The 12,823-nt window shown below is 48.3% G+C and overlaps 1 protein-coding gene across 1 annotated transcript in view; it reads left to right on the top strand.

Moving 5' to 3' along the window:
* col12a1a (collagen, type XII, alpha 1a) overlaps positions 1-449 on the top strand; it is a 55,532-nt gene extending 55,083 nt beyond the window's left edge. Inside the window, exon 61 of the mRNA XM_057058770.1 lies at positions 377-449. Within this exon, the coding sequence (XP_056914750.1) occupies positions 377-434 (58 nt within the window). The 3' untranslated portion in view covers positions 435-449. The remainder of the gene's footprint in view (positions 1-376) is intronic.
* The last annotated feature ends 12,374 nt before the right edge of the window (positions 450-12,823 follow it).

Below are 12,823 nucleotides of genomic sequence, written 5' to 3'. Positions count from 1 at the left end.
ATCCCTTTCATCTGACCATCCATGGAAACCTCCTTCCAATCAGAGTCTTCACGAAGGTTTCCCAGCAGTCACAGGGAGGAATGCACGAGTCCAGACACACAAACACTGTCCACTCAGCCTCTCCCACCTCTCCGGGCTGCAGGAGGGAAACTCCACGCCACTTGTGTTATGACTGTGGTCGCCATCTTACGTAACTCGGGCAGATCCGTCTTCTGAGCCCTGAAAAGTGGAGATATCGGAAAGTTAAAAACCCTGACAGAACTCAATCGGGGAGAGTTCGAACTTTCCGTCGTGACAGCCGTGCAATTAGAGGATTTGTCGGCACCTCGCTGGACTCCTGCGACACTGGGAGCGAGTCGGGAAGAATGATCTTTTCAGGAGTACAGCTGGCCCCACTGTCCCACGCCGTAAAACCTAATCCCCGCGGCTGTTAGCGCTATTATGGAACATTACTGAGCATTGTAAAATGTGGTTTGAATGCATAAATGACCAAACTTTTTTCGGCATCTGCTCGGTTACAGAAGCAGCGTTAATGCATTTTGGGCTGATTATTGCGTCTGTCTGCGCGTTCCATCGTGCGTGCGTTCAGACATCTGCTGGCTCGCCGGCAGCGACAGCGTCGGGGTATGCTTCTCATTACCCCGTCTACGCATCACATCCTGACTCACTCTTTAATTCGGCATTAAGACGGAGCTCGTAACGCCAGAAATAGCACAGCCTGGTCAGGCTCGCTCTCTAAGTCGTGGGCAGATGCTAACAGCTTCCGCACCCCGAGTTGCGGTTGCAGGCCTTTTTAAAAAAAAAGAACTTGGATTTCACATGGCCTGATCTCTGGGGGGGTGGTGGGGGGGGTGGTCTTAATGCAGATACATTAGGGTGAAGGTTTGAGGGGAACTTGTTTTATGAATAAAATACATCCTCAGACGTCTGAACAACAGCCGCTGCGTTTGTTATGTTGGGGACGTCACGAGAAGCCACTTGTTGGAAATTTGGCTAAATAGTTTCTGCTTTCTTTCCTTTTCTGTGTTTCCTCGATTTTCCAGGACGCGGACTTCAAAACAACATGTGATGATTGTTAGCTTCAATCGCTGACTTAAAAGGGGATCTTCTTGCATTCCTGCCCCTCTCTTGGGAAAGTTTGGAGAATCTCTCCCTCCCGAGTCCTGGATGGAAACATCAGAGGGGATCAGTTGCAGGAAAAGGCCCTCAGGTGCTTGGACGCTGCTGTCCAACCGTCTTAAACCACAGCACAGAAATCAAAATAAACGGCATAAATGTCAATTTCTTACTATTATTTAACTTAAACTTGCAATAGCCACTATAGACATTCATCAGATTGTCATAGCATGAAGGTTATGAGTTTGAGTCCAGCTCTGGAACTTTCTATATTTGCACCTCCAGGTGCTTCAGATTCCTCCCACAGTTCAACACACATTAGCTTGATTGGAGAGCCTAACCCTTTAATAGAATTCCTGCTTCCAGCATTAGATTCCAGCTTCTCCTGGTGACCCTGACTATAGGTTAAGAATCTGTGGATGGAAAATGGAGGGATGGATCAAGTAAAATCCTGTTTGCGGCTTCCTACCTGCTATTAAATGATTGTTCTTGATGTTAATTTAGCTAACATGACTGATTTAGAGCAATAAACCAACCAAGGACCGGTGGAAATACGGCATAAAAACCTTCAGCTGTGAGGAACGATGGACAGGATATAACCTTTAATTTGATCCGTAAAATGAAAAGAAAAAATAAATACAGTAGTTGCTTGAATCTAGTGAATAATGAGTGCTGCCATATTGGTCTTACTGTTAAAGGATTGCTTCAATTAGCCTTTAGCTTCCTGCAGTGATGCAGGGATATAAATCACCGCAGACAGTCGAGTCTTTCAGCAGAAGGAAGATAAAAAGGCTGCGTTTCGGAGGTGATTAACACCAATTCAAATGAGCCTTCACTGTCACACGCAACACCAGTTGGACATTTTAAGACGTGGAAATAAATATTCTTAACATATTTGTTTGAAATGAGCATCGCTGTTGATTTTTTTGCATTAGCATTCGCGCGTAAAGAACCCGAAGACCACAATCCCGTTGTTTCCTGAAGTTTCCACCTCCTTATTTAGAGTTAGTTACTTTTTAGAACATTTGATCATTTTAAAATTTTGTTTTTTTTCAGTTAAATAAAAATCGCCTGATTTTTTTCTTTACCTCCGCAGTGCTTGAAACTCCTCCAATTTCACCCTTCTCCCCGGACATATTTTCAAATGACTTCTTTACACATCTTAACAGATGACCAACTTTCCTGTACGGCCTGAATCAGGGGCCATAATCAGATTATTCCGTCCTGTAGCCGAGCTGGAAGTCAAACTAAAGGTGCCTTGTTGGCTTGAACATTCAAACTATCCCTAAAACCACATTTTCCATGGTTCCTCTCTCCCAGGCTGCCTGTGCTGCCACCACGGGGCCTGAGTACCTGCAGAAGCTGGACCGGGAGGGACATCTGGACTTTGTGACTCACAGTGTCCACCGCTGAGATGCTTTCCACATGCATTCATAGCCGAAGCTGTAAATCATTACGCTCGTACTTGAGACGATTCAGGTATATTAGCAGCTTATTAGCAGGTTGTGGTATCACAGTGCATGTGTGGGGTTGTGCTTCAGACCATCACTACACCAGTGAAACCAGTAGGGCAAAGTTACACCACAGCTTCTGGACCCCTCGCCAGCCTTCTGGTAAACTTGACTGTTTGTTCCGAGAAATCTATCAGTCATTGCGCAACCAAGATTAACAAAACAAACTATTTGAAATATTTCTTTTTACAATGGGTTTTATTACGGTCTGATGAAATTGGCAGGCAGCGAACGCCACAGTGGAGCTCAACGGTGCTGCTCCACATCTAAATAAAATAGTTTTCATCCCGAAGGTTGTTAATGATTTGGTGGGGGGGTTTACTGGCCGTGACTGACACATTTATCCTGCCCGGAATTGACGAGATATGTTTCACAGGTGATACATAGGCAGCGAGACCTTTTTTTCCATGTCCCACGGTGTAAAAATTCTTCATGGTTTCCTGAAAACGGAGCAAAGAAATCAACATTCCGATCCATGTTCCATTCCGGGACACCACCAGCTGTTTGAAAACAGCAAAATATGATGGTTTATGTCTTGAATATTCTACGTATTGTCTGTGATGTCGCCGCTAATTGCTGCAGTATCAGCTAAAGAGGAACATCTCCACTCCAAAGACGCTACGGTGGCTGGTTCTATCCCCATCTGTGTGTCCCCCCGGGCCTGTTTGGGTTTTTCCCTGCACCTCTGCTGCTACTAACAAACTTATTTAAGTTCATCCTCAACTTAAACGCGGAGTTAATTGTTCTGGTAAACTGGACATCATAGAATCTGTAGGTGGACCATCACTGTTCATCCCAGATATCAACCAGGACGTTTTCAGGAGTGATACATAAAATATATGAGTTGTGTGTGTCTGTATGTCTAGAAATGTGCTATTTTGCACGTACTCGTGGAGACCGAGCCTCGTCTGAGCCTCCTGCTGGGTCTCTGTGGGCTTCCTACCTATAAACTCCAAGCCTACACAATCCACAGGTTTATCTTTTTTATTTTTTTTTCCAAAACGCTGATGCCTCCGACTTCTCGGCGTGGAAAGAAAAGAAACCGTCCGGCGGATTCTCGCCCTAGTGGAAAAAGAGCTGTAAGCGTTGCCACATGTTCATGTCGACATCAAGCGGCCGGCGTGTAAGAGGAGAAACGCAGACAAGCGCGGATAGTTTCTGCCGTGCGGTCGGCCGTACGTTCCTAAATGAAATTACCATACAGGGTCCCGCGCCTGCCAGCGTGGATCCTGCGAGCGTTGGAGCGGCGACGGAGACGTCTGTGGCGGTCAGAAAGTGCAGAGTTAACATTCTTACGTGGTGCTGCATCTCCCACTGCCATGTTGATATCAGAGTTGCGCAATGTTTGGCGCTTTATTACAACGTGGAAAGACGAAAGGTCATCCGATTACAGGAGAGCTGGACCTTCATCGCTGAGGGTTTCTCCTCATCTGAGGCCACAGGCGTGACCCCGACCTTCTGGTGCCCTGAAGGCAACTTTTAACTTGTCGCCTCGAGTCTTTTTCCAACCTCCGAGCTGTAAACCATTTAAACCTTTTGGGAATCTACATTCTGACCCAAGTGAAACAGCATGAAGCTGTGAATAACTTTGATTGACACCATCGAAAGACCAGGAGCTTCCGTATCAAGCCCACCTTCTCGCTGCGACCGTCACGTTCGCTCCTCGTGTATTTGCTTTTCTGAGGGAGATCAAATAAATCTGGAGACAAATTCCTCCGCTCGCCTCGGTACTTCTCAGCGATCCGCCGCCGAAGGTTCGCAGTATTTCAGAGCGGTGCAAAAACACCAGCGAGGGAGTGTAAACGTTCCCCGCGGTGGGACGTGTGTGAGGGCTGTGGACGGGCCTGATGGACAGCTAGGTTTATCGATAGGGGTCAAAACTCACTCCCACATACAAGGACACAGCTCACCGGTCGTTTCCCAATGAAGTAACTAATATTTCTTGTGTAAACAAGCTTGGAAACAGTAAAAAAATCTAATAAAATTGACTGTCAGTTGCACAGAAGTGCCAATATCATGACAACCCTAATACCAGTTGGACACACTGGAGGAAGCTAAATATTTAACCAGTGAGGAGATACTTTCCATTCAGCTTCGAGTCAATGGGAGAAACACAAAAATTCAAAACCTTTGGGGTTTGTTTAAAAAGGGATTTGATGTGTATGACTTACGGGTCCGGACGGACCTTCGGAGTCAGTCGTTCAGCAGGTGCGGATGTCACGGGGGGGCTACAGATGTTGTCTGGAGGCTACAGAGGAACAAATTCTCCCTCTCGGCCATCGTTGCCATCCACACTTCTCGTAACGCGGTTGTAAAGCCGTCGCGAAGGTTTCAACGACGCCGCGCCGCACGTCTCAGTGAGGCCGGGGGGTAACTGGAAACACGTGCACCTACGCGCTAATGAGGAGCTTCGGACAGATCAGAGATCAACTGTAGGAACGTGCACACGTCATTGCTGCCAGCAGTGTTTTCCATAACACCCTGGACCTGCGTCAGATCAGACAGGAAGTGTGTGAATGTGAAACACGTGTGACGGGCAGCTCCGCTCGAAGGCCCCCGATCTTCGGCCACGGTCCTTGTCCCGTCCCGCTAGGGGTGTCGCTGCGCTCATCGCCTCTCCTCCCGTCTGGAATTCCTCGCGGAACGCGGACGCTGGTCGTATCCATGGGAGGAAGACGCCACGGCTGTTGCCAGCGGGCTAATGTGCAACACATGTGCAGCGGAGGAAGGAAGCTAACGCCGCGACAGCCCTTAGCGCTGCTGTTCAGTTCAAGGTTAAATGGTTGTGGTGCCACGCGGTGGTGAAATGCATGCGCCTTCACAGCGCCGCCCACTGTTTACTGTTGTTATTATGTTATTTATCCTCTATATGATAATGAAGGAGACATGGGTGACCTCGCACCTCTATAATTATGGGAATCCACGTCTTCTATGGGCGAAACAGGGAAAAGGCATCTTTAAAGATGACATAAAAACCACAGCTGCAGATGATTCACACCGTAGATCTTGGATCCGCTGTGCTTCCTATGCTTGTTTACGAGCCACAGATATTACAGTGTTGACGCCTCCGGACGGCTGGTGGCCTGAGCATCCACATGGAATGATGAAGGTTTTACTCATAATCTTTGCAAAACTTTGATCCCCCCCCCACAGCACAACTGCATCACATTCATGCCAAATGAATGAATGCCTGTTGTTCTGACTGCTGTTACCAGAATGTGTGAGACAGTTCAGGCGAACCAGACGGCGAGCTTCATGACTCAGTGCAGCGCGACTTCACACCAGAGCAGAGGGGTGTATTTGAGGACCGTCCCTGTTATCAGGTAGGCAGAGATGGTGGGACTCGGGAAGGGGGGGGGGATGAATGTCAAGAATCCTCTATGGCTGCTGGTATTGACAGTGGTGTCAGAGAGCTGCTGGAACGGCCACGCCGGAGAAAAGATCACCTGTTAAACAGGTCACCACAGCTGTGCTGATGTTAGTACTGTTTGGTAAAACCAGCTCCAGCGAGGATCCCACGCCCTCCCCGTCAGAGCATAAAAATCTGTTTTGGTACTGATGTTACAGTGACGCTATCGGAAGTGTAAACAGAGACTAAACAGACAGGGAAGAGAACGTACGAGAGGAACAAGTCATCTGAGGAGCACCCGTGGGGATTTTTGATGAGACTGTTAGGATCTTCCTGCGTGCCCTTGGAGTGTCTGTGCGGCATCGGTCACGTGACTGTGTTTGTGGTGCCCGGACCAGCACAAAGCCAGTTAAAAACAACAACTCCTCTTCATCATGCCGTCAGGGACGGGGTGATTTTATTTTATGAGTCCTGTCTGACAGGTTAATTCTGCTGTTGTTTCTTTTTTTGAGGCCTGTTTCTTCGCCGTTCGCTCACAACGGTTATTACTTCTATAAACAGCTTCATTTGACTGTTTACTCTGAAAACAAACAAAGGATCCACTGCCAGGCGCTTTTCCTCAAAAGCCTAAACTATCAATAGAACAGCAGACGGAAAAACTAAAAGGCGGTTTTCAAGGATTAGAACGGTTTCTTATCGAATCTACCTTGACTGTTTCCATGAGGGTAATCATCAGCTGCTAAATAAAATGCCTGTTTCCTGTCTGGCATCGGGAGCGGCGGTTAGCAGATGAGCGCCTGCTAACCGCGGTTTCACTGTTCATTATAGAATAATGAGCGCGTCTGTGGGTTGGTTGTGGTCAGAAAAATCACAGCTATTACTCCCATCTGTTTATTTAGCTGAATTCCGAAACAGACCTCTGTCTCCGCGATGCTACCGGTGCTAGCAAACACGTGACTCCAACCAGAATCCGCCGTTCTCCCACTCAGCCCTGCATCTGGCTGCAACATTAATAGTATCGGATTAAAAGCGACAGCAGGAGATGGAATTCTTCTCATCGCAGCAGGACGTCAGTGTCAAGAAGACGACATCCTCAACTAAAGCCGGAGATGGCCGAATGCATGGAAATGTTTTTAAAAGGGTTGCTGCTGCAGTGTAACATCTGGGAGATTTACGAGCGGGTCGCTGTTTGGTCCTTTCTTTGTCAGGTTTGCACATTTCCAGCTAGCAACAACTGACGGACGTGTCAGAACCCGTGACGCATCAGCACAAAAATACACTGAGGTTTACATTTCTGAAGTCTCCCCTGTAGATTGCAGCTCAGTGTTTATGTCACATTAGAATGCAATTGTTAGTTAATGTAAAGTGCAGCAGCTTCATTAGCTTTCTTCCTTTTTGAGGATAAACACAGCTAATTCTTTTCTGTATCCATCCATTAAATTACTGCATAAAGCCTACGTGATGCCACATTTATGGGTATTGTAATCCATCATTTGTGTTTGTTTTTTTATACATCCTTGTATAGAAACATGTAAAGCAAAGGTCACGACCCCTCAGTCTCACCCGTCGAACTTTAAAACAGCAGCTGACCTGTAATCAGGAGGAAAACCATTCATGTGATGTCAGCGGAGTAAAGAAAAAAAGATTTCTCTGTATCATCTTATATTTTAGCAACATTTTACCTTCAGTCGAGGCTGTTGGGCTGCATAATCAGAGCTGGAATCATCGTGATGGAGGAATACATCAGCAGAGATGCAGCCAACTTACATAATATGTTGGTTGGATTTTGTTTGGGGTTTCTGTGCTGTTTAGTGGTTTTGGGACGCGTCACCGATGGAGGATATAAATTACCGGCTGAAGCTAACCATCTGCGCAAGCATTCACCTCCGTTTTCTCCTGTGTGGTTTAAAATGTACAGGTCCAGGTGATTTGTTCGAGGCTCGAAGCAAAAACTGGAAGCATCCCGGACTGGATATAAAATCAAGCTGTGGCCTCAGCAGAGACGGGTTAGCAAATCTGTCAAATCAGCAGAAGATGCCAGCAACCAGCTCAAGGAGAAGAAGACCCGCTCTTGTGATTTCAGCCTTTGAGCATTTGATCCTGAGTACATTATACATTCTAATCCTAACAGATTCTGCAGTTAGCTGCTAGTTTTGGAGGAGACTGCACGTCGCTCACAGGTTTCCTTGGCCGTTAAAGCCTCCTATTGTTTAGATTTCCCTTTAAATGGATTGTGCTTCTCTTGAGTTCAGCCCTGACGCCGCTGTGAAGAAACTGGATAAATACCATAATATTGTTTAAAGGTTTTGCTGCTCTTCTCCGCATCCTCTGCCAGAAAGATTTCCTCTGAATCTGCCAAAGTAAACAGCATGATTTCATGGTGCTCCCAGGTTCTTCTGCCGGGTGGGTTGTGAAAGAAACTCATCTGAAAAGCTTTGATGGCTTAAACCTTCCTCGGTCAATAGTCCTTTGTACGTTGAAGATTATGTACATTTCCCTGCGCGTACGTTCACAGACGGAGTCGGACAAACAAATTCAGTGCGCAGGAGCATAATGTGCGAACCAGAGAGAAACAAAGAGATGCTTTTTCTTTGATGTAGTGAGTGTTCAAAGAAATGAAACTTGTCATGAACCACATTAAAAGACAACCGCAGCAAAGATGTCAACATAAAATGTGTTGTCACCAACAAAGGAGAGTTTGTGGGTGGTGGCGCTAATGATTCCATCCTAATATATATTTTCCAGTTCCCAATAATCCAACATCCGGCTTTCTTGTGTGTGTCCGTGTGTGTGTTTTGAATGAAAGAGAGAAAACCTTTGATCTTGTAATAATCGCGGCAGAGGGACAAAATTGATCGCGGGTCCCTTGAGTCCCGTGAGTTTGAAGCTCGCCGTCGGAGGCATCCACGCGATGGGGACCCCTCGGGACTTCCACAGAAACCCCGCGAGTCCCTACAAGAGTTTCTCCACATGTGTGAGAAACATAATCTGCTGTTGGCTGCAGGCATGATGTCACATCCCACCTATCAAAACACCCCAACAAAACCCGACCCTGCCAAAAACGGAGTACGCTAATCTCATCTGCGCCGCGATCTCACGCAACCTTGCAGATGCGGAACGATGGCGAGACGGCTCCCTGTTGACTTGTCTCACTACTGCAGGCGGGGGCGTCCTGGAGTCTACAGACAAACTGGTGTGCTGTTGGTCACATGACAAAAAGAGAGAAATCAATAAAGGTCTGAGAAAAACATGCAGATTGTTGGACTGTGGCAGGAAACTGGAGTTTCCAGACAAAAATCCACACCGGCATGTGAGGAAAATACAATCCCGGCATCAAAAGACCACAAACTTCCTCTGATGCTAAGCGCCCTATTTCACGCCAGTGACAGCTTAGCGTGGCCGTTGAGTTCAAAACATCTGATTTATTTCATCTTTTTTCATCAAAAGGACCCAAATGAAACCCTGTTGAATGGAGCCAGTTGTTGTTTATCAGTTAGCGCAGATGAAGCTGGCGTAGCGTCACTTGGTGGCCACAAACATCACGTCGCTCCCATTTCTAGCGTGATTGCGCTGTGGGAGGACGGGCGCAGGTCCTTTCAGGTCACAGCAGCAAAATCTAAGACGGGCTGATGATTCTTTCCTGTTAGAATCCGAACCGCAGCCGCGCTCAGGGGAGCTCGCGCTGACGTTCATTACGGGCAATAATGGAGACGACGGGGGTGATGTCGTGCGGGCTGTGGCTGGGTAGCGCGCCCGCAGGTGCACACTTTGCTTGTGAAACCAAAGTGAACTTCAAACTAAAGCCTGTCTGTAATTATTGGTTCCCTTTCTTTTTTTTGGTTTGTTTTCTGATGCTTATCGTGATTTCATTTCTTTTTTTAGCTGCTCGTTTATCTCTGGAGGAGGTTAAAAGGAGGCACCCCCTGACATGTGTCAGCAGTAATCTTTTCATTTTAAAAGCACACACACACACACACACACACACACACACACACACACACACACACACACACACACACACACACACATACAGGCTGTGGTAAGACATGAGTAAACAGGTTGGGAATTAGCTTTGAAAATGGCGGCTGTGTTCCGAGGCCACAAGTTTGTTCCTGCTGCCTTACACTTCCTCTTTATGTCTGCATTTGGTGTACGATGCCAGTTCTGAGACATAGAACGTACTGTACATACAGCTGAGGAGAGCATCCGCACCACACCCACGGCGGCTTAGTTGAAAGCCTGGAATCGCCGTGGCAACTGTTGCCTTATTCCGAAGCGAGCGGAGACTGACTGTCACTGTCAGTTCCACTGATTTGTCTACAAGGTAATAAAATGGAAGGAAATCCAACCCTTGTGTTCATCTTTCAGGTTTAACCCGTCAATAGTCTCGATGCCCAATGAGGCCACATTAAACTTGAAATTTTCCTTCCATAAACAATTGGGAGAAAAGCCTTAACGGAGCCGAGCAGAAGGCCTCGGCGCTTTATTAAAGATGGAAAGTTTGTCCGACGTGTTTTGAGAGACTGAGACAAATTAGAAGAGCAGCTGTTAATGTGGCCGTGGGCCAACTCCTATAGACGTAGGGTGGGACGGCTCCGGGTCTGGGATATGGAATGTTTCACCGGGTCGACCTCCCAGACTGGTCTATCCCAGGAAATGCTATTTTACAACCACACAGGTGACCTTCCCCTGCAGGTTTGCTACTGTCCAACACAAACCATAGTAAATAACCTCAGATGGCAGCGTTATGTCTTCCCAAAAATAACAAGAAAAGAACCCCCCCCCCACACACACACACGTTTTTCTCTCCAGTCCACAGTAAATTAACGTGTTACGCAACAGCATTGGTGGAAACCAACGCCAGTTTTTCGAGCAAACCTGAGCTTTTTGCAGCACACGTGGAAGCGTTTTCCAACACACACACACACACACACACACACACACACACACACACACACACACACACACACCACACACACACACACACACACACACACAGTCAGGAGCAGATGTGAGGAAATATGTGTAAATTTTTACTTGTCATCAGGAATTAACAAAGTGGAAAGCAGAGGAGAGAGCAGGTGGACGAGTACAGGAGCAGGACGTTTAGACGGGTCATTAGTCGGTGTGTGTGTGTGGGCGTGTGTGTGTGGGGGGGGGACAAAATGCAAAGAATCCCATTTATACTTGATACTTCACATTAACTTTATATCGCTTATATAGCGACTCTGCTGAAGGACAAGTGATCTTCGTCTACCTGCTCTTCCTCGGGCCTCAGGACAGCCAGTTAGCAGGTCTTCATCCGCGCCCGGACGCAGCGGCGTGAACAGGCCCGGCCGACCTTGGAGCAGATGGCTTTTAAACGGTCACATCTGGATGAAAATACGGCCCCCGCCTGGTCCCTCACAGCTGCCGAGAGGCGGAGGTGCATCACTGGCCGCAGCATTTGTTCACTGAATGGATGGATCAGGTTAAACGGGTGTTCATTTTACTGTCACTTAGGTAATTAATGGCTCTTCTTCGATCTGAGAAGGACTCGTGCACGTATAAGTGGAGGCTGGAGGATGAGCTCTGGGAGTGATCAGAGACTCCTCTGCAACAGGTTTAATCTCTTCGTGGATCAACACCAACCTCGGGCATGTTCCAGGCCGTCCTACGCCGTGTTGCTGGGAAATTAGGACCCGAGTCAGCGCACCGTCACCGCCATACAGCTGCGCTGCTTTTGTTTTAAAGGCATGTTTCCGCATGCTGGTTTCCACCTTTCAACGTGTGGGTGAACAAACCAGCAGAAAAGAGAGAGAGCTGCTGGTGGTGCTGGTGCTGGTGGTGCTGGTGGTGGTGGTGGTGGTGGTGGTCTGGTGCTGGTGGTGGTGGTGTGCTGCTGCTGGTGGTGGTGGTGCTGGTGGTGGGCTGATGTGGTGCTGGTGGTGGTGCTGGTGCTGGTGCTGGTGCTGGTGGATGGTGGTGGTGCTGGTGCTGGTGGTGGGCTGGTGGTTCTGGTGCTGCTGGTGGTGGTGGTCCTGGTGGTCCTAGTGGTCCTGGTGGTGGTGGTGGTGCTGGTGGTGGTGCTGGTGCGGTGGTGGGTGGTGCTGGTGGTGTGGGGTGGTGGCGGTGGTGCTGGTGGTCCTGGTGGTGCTGGTGCTGGTGCTGGTGGTGCTGGTGCTGGTGGTGGTGGTGGCAGTGGTCCGAGTGGTCCTGGTGGTGCTGGTGGTCCTAGTAGTCCTGGTGGGGCTGGTGGTCCTGGTGGTCCTAGTGGTCCTGGTGGTGCTGGTGGTCCTGGTGGTCCTAGTAGTCCTGGTGGGGCTGGTGGGGCTGGTTAGCCCTCACAGTGAGAAAGTTGTGTTTGATTTTTATGTTCAGTCTTTCTTGTTTCTGCTGCTCTCTTGCCTCTGGATTGAAGACAATAAGACGTCCCCCCGTGTCTGAGGGACAGCCAGGAGGAACAACAAGAAGCCGCCTGAGAGCTAGACAAAGACGAAGACGAGGACATTTGAGAAGCGTCTGCGTCGAGGGTGCTCCTAACTCATTTATGTGTCGACATCTACCTGTCTCCAGCACTTACAGAGGGAGACGGGATCCGATCAAACCTGGTTTAAGGTCGAGACTCTGAGGGATCTCAGAGCCCACCGTGGAGGAGGAGGTCGAAGTGGAACCATGTTTTCTTGATTATATTCTCCTGTCAGAGCGTCATGCCGGGGTATCGCCTTACATGCCAACGTACGATTACAGAGAAGCTGATTGGAATCACATGATGAGTCTGAGGTCTGGTCTGTGGACCCGCTCATGTGGGGCTCCACTGTCTTTCCTTTGACCCCGGTGTGTCTGCCCACCCCAGCGTGGGGGAGTT

This window comes from Takifugu flavidus, chromosome 16 (genome assembly GCF_003711565.1).
Source record: "Takifugu flavidus isolate HTHZ2018 chromosome 16, ASM371156v2, whole genome shotgun sequence".
Lineage (NCBI taxonomy): Eukaryota > Metazoa > Chordata > Actinopteri > Tetraodontiformes > Tetraodontidae > Takifugu > Takifugu flavidus.
This window is presented reverse-complemented; position numbering and strand designations above follow the sequence as displayed.